The 20,997-nt window shown below is 40.3% G+C and overlaps 1 protein-coding gene across 1 annotated transcript in view; it reads left to right on the top strand.

Moving 5' to 3' along the window:
* The window catches only part of szt2 (SZT2 subunit of KICSTOR complex), a 107,542-nt gene that overhangs the window by 73,494 nt on the left and 13,051 nt on the right, over positions 1–20,997 (top strand). The window contains 7 exon segments of the mRNA XM_034081348.1: positions 3,781–4,036; positions 4,122–4,201; positions 5,887–6,012; positions 8,936–9,138; positions 16,271–16,367; positions 18,094–18,174; positions 19,771–19,845. Of these exon segments, the coding sequence (XP_033937239.1) occupies positions 3,781–4,036; positions 4,122–4,201; positions 5,887–6,012; positions 8,936–9,138; positions 16,271–16,367; positions 18,094–18,174; positions 19,771–19,845 (918 nt within the window).

Genomic DNA, 20,997 nt, shown 5'->3' with positions numbered 1-20,997 from the left:
TGTTTTCTGTTGTGGCCCTTGCGCGTTACTTTGTGTAATGGAATATTCTGGAGCAATGGAGTCGAAACACAGAGACACAGGGAGAGTTGGAACTTGATGTCAAACACTGAAGGTTTATTCTGAAGTTACGGCCGGAGAATTGACAAGACATGTGCTGCAGCCACGATGAGCTGACACAGCGGTTGCCCGACCAATTCTGAAGAGGTTTGAACTAGTTCAGAGTGTATAATCAACATTCTTCATTAACAAGACTTAACAAACAAGGCACTAAATCTAACTAAAACTGTCGTCCATGGCAAAGAATGTACACCAGTGGGACCTACGCACCCGATAAGAAGGACTCCCAGATGTCCACACACAATAAACTATCTCAGGTCAGCCTGTGCTTGGTCACGACCTGGCAGCAACAAAGAGCCAGAGCTGCTCCTCCTTAAGAGAGATGGCAGCAATACCCCAAGGCCGTAGACCTTTGCCATGGGAAGGAGAAAGTGAAAGGAGAAAGTGATGGACTGGGGCTGCGTTTCACTTCGGTTAAATGGATTCCTTGCGTCCCTCACTTGCGTCGTTTCCCTGCGACTAGTCCCTCCCACCAGGGAAGCATGGAGAGACGCAAGGAAACCACGAGAAGCAGGGAAATGAGTTTTAAGAGCAATGGGACGTCCTTTCCTCCGGAGCGTCACGTGAAGCGACGTCCGTTTGTGATGACGCCGCACAGCTGATCGTCTGACAGCAGCCAGCTCTGTCCCCGTTATTTTCACAAACACCCCCGCCTACACATTTACTGACATAAACATTTGTATCATCTGTTGTAGACCCCAATAAATAACATCAAATAAGAACTCATTCTCAAAAAAGATAAACGCCATTCTTAAAATGTATAAACGAACATTAGTTAGATTAATATTGATTAGAGTGCACAATATAAATAAAATAATTGAGAGAAGAAAAAGAGAGATGTTATCTATCAAAACCCAGTTAGATTAACATGTATTGGATTGCACACTTTGTTTGTTTGTGTGGATATGTAGCAAATTAACATTTTAATAGCACTTAATGACTGACTGAATGGAAATGACAATAAATGAAAATGTAAAACGAAAAAAGCGATCATGAAAATGTTTCCAAAAAATGAATAAAATGATTTTTGACCACTTTGTTGTTCAGATATATCACATATTTGTAACTAAATGAAACATTAATTGAAACAAAACACGGTATAAACTGAGGAGTGACTCCCGTGAGTTTCATGTATTTTCTTCACTCCGCTGGGAAACTGCTCTCATGTCAAGAAGCATGAGATCAGTGCATGCACTGCATCGTCCAATCAGTGAGCGATACACAGTAAGAGGGCGTGGCGAGTGTCTGAAGATTTCATCGAAGGATGGTCTGGTGGTTCCTCGATTATCGCTCCTCCATTATCGCTCCTCGCTCCTCCGGCAGAAATAAGGCCATTGGGACGCTACTCAAGATGGCGCAGACAAATCAACTTCCGGTGAGACCGAGGAGCGAGGAAATGAAAAATAAGAGAAGTGAAACGCAGCCTGGGTTGAAGGTTAGATACCTAACCAAATGTTCTGTAACAGTTTGTATTGATTAAGAAGGCTGGCACCATCAACAGCAGCAAACCAGACAATGTAGGAGTTGTGGTGGAGAGGACTCTGATAAACGTTATCCATTCTGAATAATCCTGACTACCCTCTCCGCAAACTACTGGACAGACAGAGGAGCTCGTCCTACAACAGACTGATTCCGCCTCGCTGTCTCGAGAACTGATACAGTATATAAGATAAGACGAGACAAGATGGAGCTTTATTAATCCCCGTGGGGAAATTCAGTTGTACAAGCAGCAACAGGGTAAGCGTGAAAAACAGGACAGCACAGATTCACACAGATTAATAAAATCAAAAATAAAATCAAGAAAAGTGTTTTAAATAATAATTATAATAATAAAAGACTATGAAATAGGAGATGAGTAAAGATAAGAATAAAATAACAGTCAGCATATACAGTATACATATTTGGTCATCTAAATTATGAAGTAAATGGACATCTGTACACATAGTGGCATATCTATCTACATATTTGGTCTACTACTAATATATTAACATGGGTTTTGGAAACAGTGTATATTTATGTCCAGTGATTTTTATGATTATTGACCCCTTGTTGTGCAGCCTGATGGCTACAGGCACAAAGGACTGTCCGAGGTGCTTGGTGCTGTGTCGTGGAGGGATGAGTCTGTGGCTGAACGTACTCCTCGTCTTCACTAGCTCTGCGTGGAGTGGGTGGGAGGGGTTCTCTAGGATGCTGTCGAGCTTCCTCCTCGTCCTCCCCTCTGCCACCTCCTCCAGATTGTCCAGTTGTACTCCAACTACAGAGCTAGCTTTCCTCACGAGCTTGTTCAGCCTGTCAGTGTCCCTAGTGTTTGTGTTTCCACCCCAGCACACCACGGCAAAGGAATATCATTCCTGCCAAGAGCAATATCCCTATCTACAATCTACAACACCTCCCCTCTGTCTAGCAGAAAACTCCTACGTTTTTAGACGTTTTCTAATTTATTCTGTATGTTTTATATTGTGCTTTCTTAAGATACTCTATAGATATAGTTATTTATACTGTTCAGTGTTTCCCCTACCATTGTCTTGGAGGGGTGCTGTGCCCCGCCAATGGAGCCCCACGCCCCCCCTGAAATTCAAGGTTTTAAAAAAAAATATATATATAAGAATTATTTATTATACTTTTTTAAATATATATATATATAGCACCAAATTGCAACTAATCTATATCTACTGTCACTTTTCACATTGAACATGTGCTCTTTTATTAAATAAACTAAAGACTTTCATTTTAAGTTGTGAGTTTAGTGTTTTTGACCCTAAGAAACACTGATGCACTAATCAATAACAATAATCCACAGCTCCTCTCTCTGCTCCAGAGGATTCAAAAAATATATATCCCAATGCCACCCCCACGCTCAGGCAGCACCCCCCCAAAGCAGTAATCCTAGGGGAAACACTGCTGTTTATGTATATATTTACTGTTTATTTATTTTAAAAAATCCCAATTTGGGATCAATTAATTATATAAATGTAGTCAAATCTTTATTTCAGAAAGTACTTAGCAGACTTTATTGTGTATATTGTATCCTTTGTTTATATTTTTGGTAGGATACTTGCCTATTATAGAGTATTGTAACGTATTCTATATATTTGATATTGTAAATTCTTAAGGTCATATATTTATACATATTTTTATTTTTATTTCTACAGTTTAAACGTATATGTTGACTGTTTATTTACATTTTTGTTAACAGGCTACTGTGCAATCAAATCCCAATTTGGGAACAATAAAGTTTATTTAATCTAATTAAATCTGATATGCAGTGCAGGGAATATAATTCATATACTGTAGGGTCCTGACTTTGACTCGGTGTGGGCTCTGTGCCCTACAGTATGTAGCTGACTTTGCAAGCATTCATGCATTTGAGCTAATCCAAAACGTTTTCAGAGGTGTTAAACTGGTCATTGAGATAATTTAACTTGTAATATTCCTAACACTTTTTGGAATATGCTTTCAATCTGACTACTGTACATGACGATTTGAAAATACCCAATGTTGGCTTCTTTAGTTACTTGACCTGCGGTCATCTTTTTGTCTGTCCTTGCTGTCGCTTTGTTTAGCATTTATTGTCATGTCATACGAATGGTGTTCCTTGTAATTTTTTCACAGATTGTTTATTTATTTTTCTTCTTATTCTTTCTTCTTATTTGTCTTCTCCAGGATCCCAACCCCTTCCTGAGCCCCTCCATGGAGCCCGATGCGTTGCTGCGCAGCGCGGTCCCCCCCCTGCCCAGTAAGGAGCAGGGCAGGCTGGGCCCCTCGGTCCGGAGCCTCGCCCCGCTCCACTTCCCCTCTGAGCTGCTTCCCTTCGACGAGGCTCTGAGGGACGTGTGCACCATCCGGCCCCTGATGGAGGGGGATGTGGTGGCCCGACATGGCAGCCAGCTCCTGGAGATCAAAGTTGCTGAGCGGAGAGGTTATTACTGCTACTTCTTATAAAAAGAACGTCATTTTTGTTTAATGAGCCCATCAAACCCAGTTTCCTGTGTTTGCGCTGACAGAACTGGAGAAGCAGATGAAGATAGAGAACCTGTTTGTGACGTGGCAGCAGAGGTCGGCACAGTCCAACATGCCCATTTCAGTAAGTACCACAAGTCACATGCACACATACATACACATGTAAGAATTTGTTTTTATTATCCTTTTTTTATTTGCATTTTAAGAAAATATACTGTATGGTTACACAACAACAAGAAATACAGTTCTAAAAAACTAAAATACATGAATAAACAATCCACAAATCAGTAAATAATTGAATGTATAGGACACAGTTAACAGACAGCAGATACATACATGACTCTCGTTAATTGTCATATCTAACCAGAGGGTCATTAGGATTTTTTTGTTGTTACCTTCCCCACCGTTGCCAAGTATCTGACTTTTGTTTTCAGTTTTGTCATACTAACTAGGATACAAGTCTATTTTGAGGCAAGCAACCTGTGAACAGTTGGTGCACTCGAATGTATAATTTGTCATAAGGACGGTTGGAAACAGACACCCTGGTAGTATCCAGCAGTGGGAAAATGACGATTACATTTTTTTGTAATTTTTCTTCATTCCAGGATGGAGAATGAGAGCAATAAAGTAGTGTTAGTTGGTTGTTTACATATTTAAAATAGTTGGAAAAAGACACAGAAGAACATGGCTGCAGTACCAACACAGCTAAGCTGCTTCTGATCCTTTTTCATTCTCTTTCAAAACATAGGGTGTATGCCTGTCAGTATAATTTCCTGTCATTTGGTCAGTCAGGGCAGGAATAAGAAACATTTGACCAATCTGATTTAAATCAGAGCCGGCCAAAATGGATCTTTCTTATAATCTCCACGTCGGGTCCTGTCATCTGTGTGTTTCCTGCGGCACTGGAGGCTGTAACTTTAGTGTAACATTAAACATTGCCCCTTTTTAAACCGGTTCATTTAAAAGCCAAACACCGAAATATGTTTACTTCTCTAAGCCTGGTATTAGTCTTTATACTTACTGTACTTGCAGTGCAGGCGGAATACATGTATCGTCTAATGCATGAGCATGAAAGATTTTAATGTACTTTTCACTTCATTGAGACAGGTGAAGAAGTCAAAATGGTATTACATATTGAACACATGAAAAGAAACACAATGTGAACGTGCTCACAACAAATTGGATCTGACCTGTACATCTGAATTGAGTATTAACTTCCTGCATGGTGAAAGTAGCCTAATATCAAGTGTGGCTAATTGGACCTGACAGAACCTGGGGGAGTGGTGCCGCTCACTACTTTACAGCTTTAAGGAGCCACAATTACTCTTCATTCCTCTGGGAAATTATTCAGCATTGCCATGTTTCAAAGTGGGGAATATCCGGTGCTAATTAAAAAGGTTTCAGTCTTCCACAGTGACATCTCAAGAGAGGTTACATGGTGGCATACATTTACAACTTGATATTTCAAGTTCAAGACACCCACAGAGCTCATCTGAAGGTATGCAGATCCAAAGGCTTTTTCACTGGAAATTGGTTTTAGGTTGATTTTCATGCCACTGGATGAGCTTAACGACGTGATCAGACTGCATCAAAGTCAGGATCTGATAGTCGAGTCCGATGTAGTTCATACAGTACACTCAGTGTGGATTCCATCTGCTGAATCTTTGATGTGGAAGCTGCCCGTGAACACTGCTGAGCTAAAGTATAGAGTCTGGTAGACTTTACCTTGAAAGCAAAGTAGTTACATTTTCGTGTATCAGAATACCTCTGAGGGGTCGTCGTCTTATCTTATCATGGATGTCTCTGCAGGGTGCCGATTTGGAGACCCTGAAGCACTCGTCCAGGCTGGTCCACTACTGTGCCACCCCCCTCCTCTTTGACCCCACCTTCAGGAAGCAGATCCAAGAGGAGCAGATTGTTCAGCCTCCAGTGAAGGTACGTTTACAGCCTGACTCGGAGAGGAGGTTGTGTACTGCTATATTCGTCAACTTTGCTACTTTTCTTTGCACACTTTAAAGCCTCCTTTATGCAAACTCATCACTCAATACTTTTCTTTTGACATTTATGGTCAATAGACCTCATTTACACAACATGATACCTTATTTTTGAGCAAAAGATTTATTTATTTTGACTATACTTAAGATCAGAGGACCATATCTTGTTAAATTATCATGGACTGGTATATGTCAAAGTTGAGACAGGATTCAGTTTTGGAAACATTTCAAATGTATAATGACACCACGTGCTTTGATTTGAAATAACATTACATTACATTACATTGCATTTAGCTGACGCTTTTATCCAAAGCGACTTACAATAAGTGCGTTCGACCAACAAGATACAAACTTGAAGAAAACCGAATCATATAAGTACATCAGGTTTCATAGAGCTAAAACACACGTAATTCAATGAAAGTAGTGATCAAATATTTTTTTTCAAAGATTGTAGTTCCTTAGTTTCGAATTTGACCCAAGGACAACAAGAAGTTAAAAATGTACCTATAGAAACTGGTTTTATGATTGAACAATAAAGTCCACATATTAAAATACTTTTTTACAAACCGCTATTTACAAGCAAGACAAACTTTGTTTAAAGTTGAATACATCGTAAACCTTTTGAACGCCGTGCAATTCTATGCTAGAATTACGGGAGGTAGTTCGGTCAAACTTGGTAATGTGCACTCTAAGGTTTCCAGATTAATCACAGACGTTAATTTACACATTTCCACAGGCCCTGAAAACTGCAGTAAGCAAACCAATCTTATAAAAGCATAATCTAGATGCAACCGTAATGAATAATTATAGGCCAATATCAAACCTCGCTTTTTTATGCAAAATGATTGAAAAAGTTGTTTTTCAACAGCTGAGTAATTTCATGCTTTTAACTGGCGGTTTTTATGTGTTCCGGTCAGGCTTTCAACCAAATCACAGCACTGAGACTGCTCTTGTTAAAGTCTTCAATGACATCCACTTAAACACAGATAGTGGCAGAACTTCAGTGTTGGTATTATTAGATCTCAGCGCTGCATTTGATACTGTGGACCACAACATATTGCTAGACCGACTAGAAAATTAGGTGGGACTTTCGGCAACAGATCTAAATTGGTTTGATTCCTACTTAAAGGACATAAACAACTTTGTCTCTATAGGCAATTACACATCAGTGTTGACAAGTATGACATGCAGGGTTCCTCAAGGCTCCATCTTAGGACCCCTGCTTTTTAATATCTATGCTACCACTGGCTCAAATTATTAAAAACAACGACCTAAATTATCATATCTATGCAGATGACACCCAGATTTATTTAAATATTACACCAGGAGACTATTCTCCGATTACAACACTGAGTAAGTGCATTGAGCACATCAATGACTGGATGAGTAGGAACTTTCTCCAATTGAACAAACTGAGATTATTGTTTTTGGAGCAAAGGAGGACCAATTAAAAGTCATCGCAGAGCTTCAGTCGGCAGATTACAAAATCAATCAATCAATGTTTATTTATATAGCCCAATATCACAAATGTTACATTTGTCTCAGTGGACTTCACAGTTTGTACAGAATATCAGTATGACAATACGACACCCTCTGTCCTTAGACCCTCACATCGTACAAGGAAAAACTTCCGGAGAAAACCCACCGTTTAAAGGGAACATGGGAGAAACCTCAGGGAGAGCAACAAAGGAGGGATCCCTCTCCCAGGACGGACAGGCGTGCAATAGATGCCGTGTGTAAATTGAAAAAATAATACATTTGCAACATAGGTAGTCCAAATGTTTGGAAATGCATGTGTGTATAATAGGAAGATGAATCCACGAGGATATCCATCCAGGACTTATGATCCAGGACCACACCCAAAACAACTAATAAAGCTAGAAATCTAGGTGTAGTGATGGACTCAGACCTGAATTGTAACAGTCACATTACAACAGTTATTAAGTCAGCCTACTATCACCTTAAGAACATATCTAGGATTAAAAGACTAATGTCACAGCAGGATTTAGAAAAACTTGTCCATGCTTTCATCTTCAGTAGATTCGACTACTGTAATGGTGTCTTCACAGGTCTCAACAAAACAATCCATCAGAAAGCTGCAGCTGATTCAGAACGCTGCTGCTCGAGTCCTCGAGAACACAAAAAGAGTGGATCACATCACTCCACTTCTTTTTTTTTAACATTTATATTTTATTAAATATTTTCAAAAGACAAAAACACACGGACAAGGACATGGCTCACACACATCACAAGTAGGACAGGACATAACATGAAGGGTGTAGGTAGGGGGATTACAGTGTCAGTTACATTTGATGTATGCATATGGCGTTGCATCACTCCAGTTCTGAAGTCTTTACACTGGCTTCCAGTCTACCAAATAATTGATTTTAAAGTACTATTGCTGGATTTTAAAGCACTAATGGTTTAGGACCAAATTATATTAACGATCTCCTGCAGAAGTATGAACCATCAAGGTATCTCAGGTCTTCTGAGACGGGCCTGCTCTCTGCTACAAGAGTCAGAACTAAACATGGAGAAGCAGCGTTTAGTTTTGATGCCCCGACCATCTGGAACAAGCTTTCTGAATCCTGCAGGTCAGCTGCAACTGTTAATACTTTTAAATCGAGAATAAAAACGTATCTTTTTGATGCTGCATTTGGATTGAAAGGTGCTGTATAAATAAACTTAACTTACCTTGCCTTACCCTTATTTTTGGAAAGGCATCTAGGTTAGCCTACTGGCTATTACTCAAAGTTTAGCATACATTATGTTTGCTTAAACAACATAATGGTATACAAAAAATGGTCTGCATACATTGAAAGAGTTCTGTGAGGCTGAGTTATGTCCACTGTTCCCTGTGCCAGAAACGCCATCACTCCAACGACTCCACGGCGTCGGGCCGGGACCGCAGCTACAGCACGGACTCTGCCGACATGCTGCCCAGCCGCCTGAAGGAGGAGGCTTGGCTGCAGGACATCTCCAGCACCTTCTTGCAGCAGTACGTCCAGTACCTGCAGAGCATGGGCTTCATCCTGGTGCAGGTCCGACCGCAGTCTCCAGCGCGCAGGTCTGTCCCTAAATATTCTTTATTTTGCGCTTTAAGTTGAATATCTACTCTTTTATTTCGGTGTTTAACATTATATTACAGACTTTCCCTACGATCAAAGTAGGCTCTAAAATGCATGTAAAACCACTCTGAACCATCACAATCAGAATACCTTTATTAGTCACACAGAGGGGAAATGTACATTGTTACAGCAAAAAAAAAAAAAGTATTAAAGATTAAAAAAAGTTATAATAAAAAAAGTTACACAATTTACAAAATACACATCTTGTAACAGTTCTGAGGATTTAGCAGCCAGGTATATATTGCACAGTTATTAACGGCATATACAGTGGGGCAAAAAAGTATTTAGTCAGCCACCAATTGTGCAAGTTCTCCCACTTAAAAAGATGAGAGAGGCCAGTAATTTGTATGCTAGGTACACTTAAACTATGAGAGACAGCATGGGGGGAAAGAATCCAGGAAATCACATTGTAGGATTTTTAATGAATTAATTGGTAAATTCCTCGGTAAAATAAGTATTTGGTCACCTACAAACAAACAAGATGTCTGGCTCTCACAGACCTGTAACTTCTTCTTTAAAGGAATGGTCCACTCATTAGATAATTAATCAAAACTTCAGTATTTAGTGAAACGTTATGTTTAAACCATACCCTGAAGAAATCAGCGATATTCCCCGGTAAATAATGATTTTATAGCTCTTTTTTATCAAGACCTGTATATTCCGTCTGGCCGCCGCCATGTTTGCCATTTTCAGTAGTCACGTGATGGTCGTGACGTCATCCATGCGTTCACTTTGTCAACACACGGAAACATGGTGGAGTATTTCAGTTCGGACTCGTCAGCAGAGGAACAAGTTTTGACCAATGTGAAGAGATTGGATGGGGGAATTCAGCCATACATATCAGTATGACAATACGACACCCTCTGTCCGTAGACCCTCACATCGTACAAGGAAAAACTTCCGAAGAAAACCCACAGTTTAAAGGGAACATGGGAGAAACCTCAGGGAGAGCAGCAGAGGAGGGATCCCTCTCCCAGGACGGACAGACGTGCAATAGATGCCGTGTATAAATTGAAAAGATAATACATTTGCAACATAGGTAGTCCAAATGTTTGAAAATGCATGTGTGTATAATGGGAAGATGATATAAGATACTATATGTATGCATGTAGTACCACCCTTGCTAGCGATTCCCTCTCTAGTTTAGCATACTCAGCTTCGTTGTCCCTGGCCATAGAATCACGATTTTATGGGGCCGGAAAAACTGGGGGGAAATACACACTAGCCGGTACTACGCTATATGGAAAGGCCACCAAAAACTGTCCTGGCCTGGACGCTAAAGGACGTTAAAACGGGGCTAGCCGCTGCAATGGAAATGCGCTATAACATACCTTATTCTTACTCCGAGCACTACTTCTGCTCCTCCGTCGCTTCACACTTGCAGAGGGCGATTTCTCTACTGGCCGAACTGGTGTCCTGGTCGGTGATGACACCAGAAAGACCGATGGTACTGCATCTCAATTGAGTAATGGTTGTTCTTTAAATCCCATGTTATGTTTGATCATACTCTCAGAGTAGTCGTCCGGAAATGTGAAATGTTCGCTGCATACATGAGCCTGTAAATCTCTCGGTTCGGGCCGGCCACATTTCGCTAGCCACTGCCTCCGAATGTACTTCTTATGCTTACCTTTTGGCAACAGATGGAACCGAGCATTCCGTGGATTGTTCCTATCCGAATTATGGCAATATTTCGCGATACAGTGAGGCATATTTGAAGAGAGAAACTACAGTAAATAACATGGAGATCAACGTGTCTTCGAAAACCAAACGCATGGATTACGTCACGTCCGGGAAATGGCGGCGCCCACAGTGTTGATGTTATTTCGGTATATAATCAGTTTAAAATCACTGATAATGTCATCGGATTAAAAAAAAAAAAGAGAGAGAGACTGGCAGAGACTGGTCTGTTTTATCGGATGATAATTTTTTAAAAATGAGTGTCATGAGCATACCATTCCTTTAAGAGCCTCCTCTGTCCTCCACTTGTTAACTGTATTAATGGCACCTGTTTGAACTCGTTATCAGTGTAAAAGACACCTGTCCACAACCTCAAACAGTCACACTCCAAACTCCACTATGGCCAAGACCAAAGAGCTGTCAAAGGACACCAGAAACAAAATTGTAGACCTGCACCAGGCTGGGAAGACTGAATCTGCAATAGGTAAGCAGCTTGGTGTGAAGAAATCAACTGTGGGAGCAATTATTAGAAAATGGAAGACATACAAGACCACTGATAATCTCCCTCGATCTGGGGCTCCACGCAAGATCTCACCCCGTGGGGTCAAAATGATCACAAGAACGGTGAGCAAAAATCCCAGAACCACACGGGGGGACCGAGTCAATGACCCGCAGAGAGCTGGGACCAAAGCAACAAAGGCTACCATCAGTAACACACTACGCCGCCAGGGACTCAAATCCTGCACCATACCTACTGTGAAACATGGAGGGTGGAAAACATCATGCTTTGGGGCTGTTTTTCTGCAAAGGGACCAGGACGACTGATCCGTGTAAAGGAAAGAATGAATGGGGCCATGTATCGTGAGATTTTGAGTGACAACCTCCTTCCATCAGCAAGGGCATTGAAGATGAAACGTGGCTGGGTCTTTTAGTTGTAGTCATTTCATTTCATTTCAAACCTTTATTTAACCAGATTGGTCCCATTGAGATCATAGATCTCTTTTTCAAGGGAGACCTGCAGCATATAGGTTCCACATGAAACATAAAACAATAAAGGACATTATACATTATATTTACAGGATACATAGTTATAGACATTTACAAGTGCCCATTGTATAAAAACATGCAAAGGAATGAGATTGCTCAGTTTCAATTCTTGCTGAAGATTGTTCCAAGCAAGTGGAGCTGCGCACATAAAAGCTGTCTTACCTAAGACAGTCCTTGCTCTTGGCACATCTAACAAGACTACATCATGTGACCTCAGACAATAGCCGCTTGCAACTCTCTGTGTTATCAGAGAGCAGATATAATACAGGAGTTTACCCAACAAAGCTTTATAGATAAACGTGTACCAATGACTGAGCCTCCGTACAGAGAGTGATGGTAAACCTGCCTTGGTATACAGGGTACAGTGATGTGTAAGCGCTTTACAATTTGTGACAAATCTCAGAGCACTGTGATACGCAGCATCCAATTTGCTCAGGTAATTGGCAGGTGCATTCATATAGACCAGATCACCATAGTCCAGCACAGGTAAAAAGGTCACAGTGACTAGCCTTTTCCTGGCCTCAAGCGAGAAACAGGACTTGTTCCTGTAGAAGAAACCTAGCCTAACCCTCAGTTTTTTAAGCAGGTTATTGACATGAAGTTTAAAAGAGAGACAATCATCAAGCCAGATACCAAGGTATTTGTAACAGGCAACAACTTCAAGTTTTGTTCCTTGCGTAGTTACAATATCTAAAACAGGCTCTGGTGTCTGGGTCTTTTGAAAAGAGCATTACCTTGGTTTTATCCACATTTAAAAGAAGCTTTAATTCAGAGAGCTGAGTCTGAATAGTGTTAAAAACAGCTTGTAATTTAACACCAGCCTCTTTAATGGAGGGACCTGCACAATACATCACAGTATCATCCGCATAAAAATGTAAAGTAGCTTCATCCACATTATCACCTACACTGTTAATATATATGGAGAATAAAAGTGGTCCTAAAACAGAACCTTGTGGTACACCATTAGAAATGTTTAACCACTCAGAAGACAGTCCATCAAAGTGAACACATTGGGACCTTTCAGAGAGGTAGTTTACAAACCACCCCACTGCATGGCTGGATATGCCAATACTGAGTAGCCTCTGCTTTAAAATGCGATGATCAACGGTGTCAAATGCTTTGGAAAGGTCAATAAACAGAGCTGCACAACTCTGCTTATTATCTAAAATACTCGTAATGTCATTCACCACTTTCATTGTCGCAGTGATGGTGCTGTGTTTCTTTCTGAATCCTGACTGATGTTTAGACAGGATATCATTTATACATAAAAACTCCTTTACTTGTTCACTCACTAAGCGTTCGAGCACCTTAGCCAGAACTGACAATTTAGAGATTGGCCTATAGTTATTTAAAATAGTTGCCTCCCCCCCTTTCAGTAAAGGCAAGAAATAAGCAGACTTCCATACTTTTGGAATTGTGTTCGTGCTGAGGGAGAGGTTAAAAAGAGAAGTAAGAGGTGGAGCAATAAAGTCTGCAGCTATCTTTAAAAAGAAAGGTTCTACATTGTCCGGGCCAGCCGGTTTCCTAGGATCTAACTTGGATAATGCTTCATGAACAATACCAATAGTTAAAGGAGTAAAACTGAAAGGGTTTTCCAGACCACATTGTTCAGAGTCAAGGATTGGAGCGTTCACAGGAGCCACACAGCCAAACAGAGAGCCACAAGACACAAAATGCTCATTAAAGCAATTAGGCATAGTAGCCCTGTCTGATATAGTGCCAGATGCTGTGGTAAGGCACGGAGGTAGCTCATTTGGGATATCACCAGTGGAAATCGATTTTATGGCTTTCCAAAATGTCCTAGGATTATTCAGGTTTTCTGTGGTAACCGACAAATAGTACTTTGATTTAGCACTTTTTATTTGAGATGTGAAGCTATTTCTTAGCTGCCTAAAATGTAGCCATTCTACCTCTGAGCCTGATTTCCTAGCCTTAGCCCAAGCATTATTTCTCTCATGAAGGAGACTGGACAGCTCAGCAGAAAACCAGGGATTGTTTCGTCCCTTCACTCTAAATTTACGCAGAGGTGCATGTCTATCTATAATTTTCATAAAACCAAGATAAAAATAAGACCATGCAGTTTCTACATCAGCACACAAATTGATTCTACCCCAATCAAAATCAAACAGATCATGTACAAAACCCTGCTCCACAAAGTGTTTTTTGTCTCTCTTTGTGATGATACGTGGTTTAACCTTTTGGACCTTAGTGTCCCTAATTGTGGCTACAACACAGTGGTCACTCACATCATTAGCAAATACTCCCACAGATGAATATTTATGTGGAACATTTGTTAAAATTAGATCAATTAAGGAGGATTTATTTGGGGACTTAATATTTGGGCGAGTAGGACTGTCTATAATCTGGGTAAAATTCAATGAGGTACACAGGTTTTTAAAATCCTCTGACACAGAAGTTAACCAGTCCCAATTAAAATCACCAAGCAGCACTATTTCCTTGTAGGAAAGTTGTGATAACAGTTTTGCCAATGACGATAAAGAGTCCTTGACAGCCGAAGGGGCCCTGTAGCAGCCCACCACCATGACCTGCTGACCCTTTGTTACCTCAATATTCACGGCTAAAAATTCTAGCTGTTTACTAACAGATTTGGAAACCATATTAGTTACACAAAACTTATTTTTCACATAAATGGCAACGCCACCACCTTTTTTAGGCCGGTCAGTACGATATACACTGTAACCATTTATGTAAATGTCAGAGGCCAAAATGGATTTATCTAGCCACGTTTCTGATAAGACAATGACATCAGCATCAGTCGAACTCGCCCAAATACGGACAAAATCTAATTTAGGTAACAGACTACGCACATTTAAATGAATTAAACCTAGCCCAGATCTAGATATAAAATCAGCAGGAGTAGCTATTTGACTAATACTGCTCGGTGGACCTGGATTTGGCTGTACATTTCCTGATAGTAACAACAATAAAAATACCAAGCACCTTTTCCTCTTAATCAACACACATACATTGTCAGCTGTTCTAGAGTCACCAGCAAACTTCGCGAAAGTGAGATTAGAGTTTCAAAAACAATTCTGAAGGACCATCGTGGCAGGCATGTGAGAAAGACAAACATTTTCCAAAATGAATGTCCGCGACAGTGCAACCAGCAATTGTTTGTGCAACACCTCCGAAACTGTACAGGGGTAGTAGTACCTAGGATGAAAATTACAGGCCTCTCTCATCTTTTTAAGTGGGAGAACTTGCATAATTGGTGGCTGACTAAATACTTTTTTGCCCCACTGTATATATATTGCACATATTGCACATAGCTGGTTTTTAACTTGGTATTAAACAACAAGGGGTGATATAGTCTGTGTTATTGTGTGTGGGGGGGTCTACTAGGCGCCGTGGTGGTTTTATTAGTGGTTATATGGTTTCCATATTTTTTTTTTATGAATTGCACTGCATTGCTAACAGTAGCCAAAGCTAATGGTTTGCCTTGTGAAATATAAAAATCTTTGTGAGAATTCCATATGTTACGCAGTATCACTCCTTGCTCTCTCTACCTCATGCGTCAGCATTATTCATCCATTACGGCCCGTCTACACTACAGGCATCAAAACATCTTGAAGCTGGGCATGTCTGAGGCTTGGCGATTTCTCGCGCCCAAGGCGACCAACAACCAATCAGGAATCTCCCGCCCGCCCCCGGCATACAAAGCAATAGCAATGTTAAAACGAAGTAAACTGGATATAAAATCCCCAAACAGGCGAAAACCTACCAGTTTCATCCACTGTCTCTGCCACCTCCCTCCATGCCTGGCTCCTCCGGTTTGTATCCCGGTAGATGAACACAACAGAGACTGATCATACAGCACCGGGTGATTCACTACCGCTCCATTTTTTGGAATATGAGGAAATGACCTGCGTAGTCTCTCCAAGCATACACACGGTTTGATTGGCTAGCCCTTGTACTGTCAGATTTGCATACGCGGGATTTGATTGGCTGATGCCAAGCATCGAGCCTCAAAAGTTGAACATTGTTCAACTTTTGATGCCGATAGATGCTCGTGATGCTTGCAAAGCCATGCCATGCTCCCCACAATGCAGTTCGGCGAAGATTCAAAATCAACTACGTCACCCCATTCAAGTGAATGGGCAAAGCGTTGAAAGCATTTTTCGATGCCTGTAGTGTAGACGGGGCGTTAGTCATCCGCTCTGCTGTCCCTGGTAGATGTCAGCAGAGCAGCCTGTCACTTTCTAGGCTCAGACCGTGTGATTCTCTGAATGATGTCTTACGGCTTAGCTCTGCGCGGTTCTCTCTTATTTAACCAGACCCCAACTGACCATTACACCCCCCCCCCCCCCCCCCTCCCATCTCTTACAGCATCGCCCGGGCTCGTGCTTCTATGCTGAACTCTATGTCCACAGAAGGGAGGATGTCTTTCTCTTACGTAAAGCAGAAGAGCGAGGACAGCCCTAAGGTCAGTTTTCACTGGTTGTGGTCTTTTTCACATTTGATTTCTTACACGAAAGTCCAGTCAGTCATACAGAGAGCAAACTAAAGTTTGGGATTTTAGCCTTTGCAGACTATTTACATGCACACACACATATATAACACACTTCAGGAGAGGGAAAACCCCAAAAGACATAATAGGGCCCCTTTTAATGTATAGATATATATTTAGAAGCTGGAGTTAGTAGTTATGATTATTGCTAGTTAGTTAGTTGCTTTTTGCAAAATTGAACTGTATCCAATCTACAGCGGGAATATCTAACACCAGATATAACAAGCAAAATCAGAAACAAGTTTATTGCCAAGTAGTAGTACACATACAAGACATTTTCTCTGGTGTGTATTGACTGCGAGAAAAGGTCCAAAAATATAACAATTAAAAAAACGTTATACCACTAAAGATATAGAGAAATATTTATATAAATATGAAAAAATAGTTGTGTGGGGTTCACAATATTAAAACGAAGACAATGTGCTCACAATGCGATAAAGAATTTCTCTAGAAATAAGGAGAGCTGTGTGTGAGGAATAGTTCACTTGGGTATAGAATTAGAAAAAGTTTAGTTATAGAATGTAATATATAATGCTTCCTAAAACAGTGTTAATAGAGATAGAATGTGGTGCTGTAGAAATAAAAAGAAGAGTAGTGCTCCACTAGCCACTGGGCGTTCAGGAAACATGAAGCATTTTTTTGACACATAGTGGTAACCTTTTCATTGCTGCTAACATCAGTGAAGGTGCTTTGGACTAAAGCTTCTTGTCCCTTAAGGTTAACAACTTCACACGTAGGGTAGTCCTCTGTAGCCAGGTTCAGAACGGAAACTGGTTATAGGTTGTAGGTTGTCCAAAATGTTGCTGTACACACACACACACACACACACACACACACACACACACACACACACACACACACACACACACACACACACACACACACACACACACACACACACACACACACACACGCACACACACAAAAGCACACGGCAGAGTCAAGAGGCCAGGCTGAAATCCCAAATGATGTTTTACGACAACTATACTAGACACTGTCAGGGCAATAAAAGCTTTTTAAACACCGGTTCAACCACCGAGCAATCTTCTGCAGTGCTCTTCCAGAAGGTTGTTTTAGTGTTTTCTGCCAGAACCCTGCAGGTCACCTGAAACGCTCACTTTTTTTAAATCCAGGCTGCAGAATTTTTAGTTTTCTTCAACTGAATAAGATAACTCATTATATGTTACACTGCACTTTAACTGTTGTTCTTGTATGTTTGCACCAGTATTATTCTATTTAACTTTTTCATTTAAAAAAAGATAGAACATGTAATTGTAATTTTCTTGCCTTTTAAAGACTGATTTTAAATGTTTATTTACCTGGTAAGTTATCTGGTAAGTTAATCCTCTTTTAATCTTTATAAACTTCATGGAAGAGATATTTAATGCGTATTGTATTTTTTCAAGCTTGTAAACTATTAAACATTTCTTTAATCTACAGAGCGCAGGAAGTCTGTTTAATGATTTCAATCTCATTAGTGTTACATAGCCAATTGTGTATGATTGAAACAGTAGACATCCTTACTTACAAAATGGAGTTGTTCTTCCTTTTTACTGAAATGAAAAAGCAGCATATAATGTCAGCTGTATCTGCCTTCAAACACCTTCATTTGACAACCTGTGACTGTGATTTCACTTGGCAGGCCATAGCATCTGGCACTACTGCGTACCACCTCCAGAGGGCGCTGCCAGGGGGGATCGTGCTGATGGAACTGGCTTTTCAGGTGAGCAGAAGATCATGAAGGGCATTGTGCTCACTTATTTGCTATTGTCGCAAAGGTAGCTTTTCAATTTAAAGCGTTATTCATCTTTATTTCAATACAATAGAGTGGCGAAGTCCCTCCCCTTCCGGTTGAGCTCCATGGGACCTTATTTCGGAAAAATTATGTATTGAAGTAAATGGAGAGAGAAAGATTATCTTTTGATCCCGTTTGAATTGTGCAACAAATTACACATATGATGTTTGTCAATTTAAAAGATAATTTTGCAAGTCAAAAAAATTAAAATGTGTCGTAAAACTGTGAAGTAACACTTTTTTTGTGTGAAACCGCTCAATGAACTACATCTCCCGTCTCGCACCACACACCAAGACGGCTGTCACGTTGGCACATTTAACTTCTTTCTTTCAGAATGAGGCGCAAAGTTTTAAAAGAGGTGAAAATCACTCCAAGTCTGGGCATGTTGAGAGCTGTACATACACAAAAGGGGAGTTAGTCGGGACCGGGACTCTGGGATTTTTAGTCTTTCTAGTTGCGTATTTTTCATAGTCTTATATTTCAACAGTTTTACAACAAACTGTGACTTTTTTGACATGGAAATTATTATTTAAGATTGACAAACATCATATGTGTAATTTGTGGCAGGAGAATCTCCATTGACTTCAATACAAACTTTTTCCAAAATAAGGTTCCATGAGTCCCACCGGAAGAGGAGGGACTTCGTCTCTCTATTGCAAAATGTTTCTGATGCATCTCTAAATAACAAATATTGCACAATATGACATTCATGTATATTTGTATTGAATTGCCAAGTCAAGTGGTTTCATTTTGTCTTTTTTGTATTGACTGTACACCACTGGATCAATGCAATTCCTAAAATAAGTCCAATAATTCTGGCCTTAGTCAAAGGCCCTCCTATCAACTCCTGTCGTTAAGCACAGAGATGCTAGCAGCTGAATGCTAACATCAGCATGCTAAAATACTTACAAAGGCAAAATAACATGCTGATGGTTAGCAGGATTGATGTTAACCAGTTTAATTAATTGTGTTAGCATGCTTACATTTGCTAAGGAGCAGTAAAAATAAGTGCAGCTAAAGCTAAAGGTTAGCAGGTATTTTGTCATTATCCAGGGTATCAAACACATTACATGGTTGACCTGATGATGGTATTGGATGATGAATCAGAGTATCCCTACTGTCATCTGAGGTCAATCTCTAGGGACCACGGATGTCTGTGAATAGTGATGGCCTTCCGACCAACAGTTGTTTATATTTAGCTCTAGACTAAAGTGTAAGACCAACTGTCTGATGCTAAAGACTAAATCCTACACTTCCCATGACACTTAATAGCATCTTTAATTCAACCTGCCTGGTATAAACGTGTACACTTTAAATCGATCACCAAAGTTTATCGTGCATACTTTCTGTTACCTGGTTGTAGTGCCAAGCCCAAGCTGAGATCATCACGAATTAATAGACAGAGTTCCTGAAGAGCCATATATTACTCAAAGTAAAATGTTTACTTTCCCCAGAAGATATTAAAAGATCCAGGATTGTTGATTTTCATAAAGTAATTACACGTTCTCCTTATCGTGCTGCCAGGGGTGTTACTTCTGTGTGAAGCAGTATGCACTGGAGTGTTCTCGCATCCCCTTGGGCCAGACAGTCAACTCCCAGGTAAATATGCAAACTGTGCTGTGCCTTCTCTTCTCTGGGGATCTGCAGTGATGAAAAGCATGAAAGAGAGCGCATGATGTTTGACACGTGAGAAGGATGTGTACTGATCTCCTTGTAGAACAGTGGTTTTACTGGAGCATGCTGGGACTTCTCTGAGGGGTCTCAGGGGTCAGCAAGATGTTAGAGGTCTTTCAGGGACTTGCTACAAACTTTATTTGTTTAGTAGAAAGAATTGCAGTTAGAAAATGACTACTCTAAGGACACTCTCCACCTTGTTAGGTTTATAACAGTCTACTGTGTGGTACTAAAAGACACCTACAATCTCTCAATATTGGAAACTGCTGAAAAATGTATACCATAATGATATATTAATTTCTGGGCGCATATTTCAGTATATTTGCTGCTTTCGTTTTTTTTTTTTTTTTTGTCCTTATGACATTGTAGTGGGATTACTTTCTGAACAATGACATTTGGCGCCTGAGATTGCTGTGATGTGTGATGTCTTCTTCCTAGGGGTTATACTGTATGTTGGGCTCGTTGCTCGAGTTCACCCATAGGGGAGGTGTTTGATCATAGCATTACAGCGATGGAAGGATATGCTGAATATATATTTGATTAATCCGGTGGAAAGACTCAAAATAACATTGTTGGTCTCTCTCTCAGTACTTGTGCATCTGCAGTAGATGGATCCACATTGTGGGCATCTTTTATCACGGAAAGATACGACCAAGAGAACATAAACATTTGTTATTTAGAAGCATGTATACTACCAACTGATGCTGTGTTTTTCAGGGGAGTCGAGTCTGGAAATGAGGAATAAGTGAGGCATCTCTGACACAATATTGAGTGTGGCAGTGTATTTTATCATTTCCTCCCAGCACAACTATGTGGACTCGTTAAGAAAGCCACACAGTGTTATTCAGTTGCCTGCATGTTTTTGTATGTTTACCTTCAGTTAAGGGTTCTTTGCTTTGATGACAGTTTAGTGTTTCTTCACTGCTCTGGGTGTCACTCATTGGGCCACTTAATGTTAAGATAAACATGGCAGCGAACATCAGCATTTTATATGAAAATATATAGCGAAATCGATTTATTTAAGTATAATTTGCTCTTAGGGGTGAATGTGCACATTTTTCATTCAGCATTAAACAA

The sequence above is a fragment of the Pseudochaenichthys georgianus genome, chromosome 4, assembly GCF_902827115.2.
Source record: "Pseudochaenichthys georgianus chromosome 4, fPseGeo1.2, whole genome shotgun sequence".
In the NCBI taxonomy this organism is placed as follows: domain Eukaryota; kingdom Metazoa; phylum Chordata; class Actinopteri; order Perciformes; family Channichthyidae; genus Pseudochaenichthys; species Pseudochaenichthys georgianus.
The sequence above is the reverse complement of the archived record's forward strand: the minus strand, read 5'-3'. Positions and strand labels throughout refer to the sequence as shown.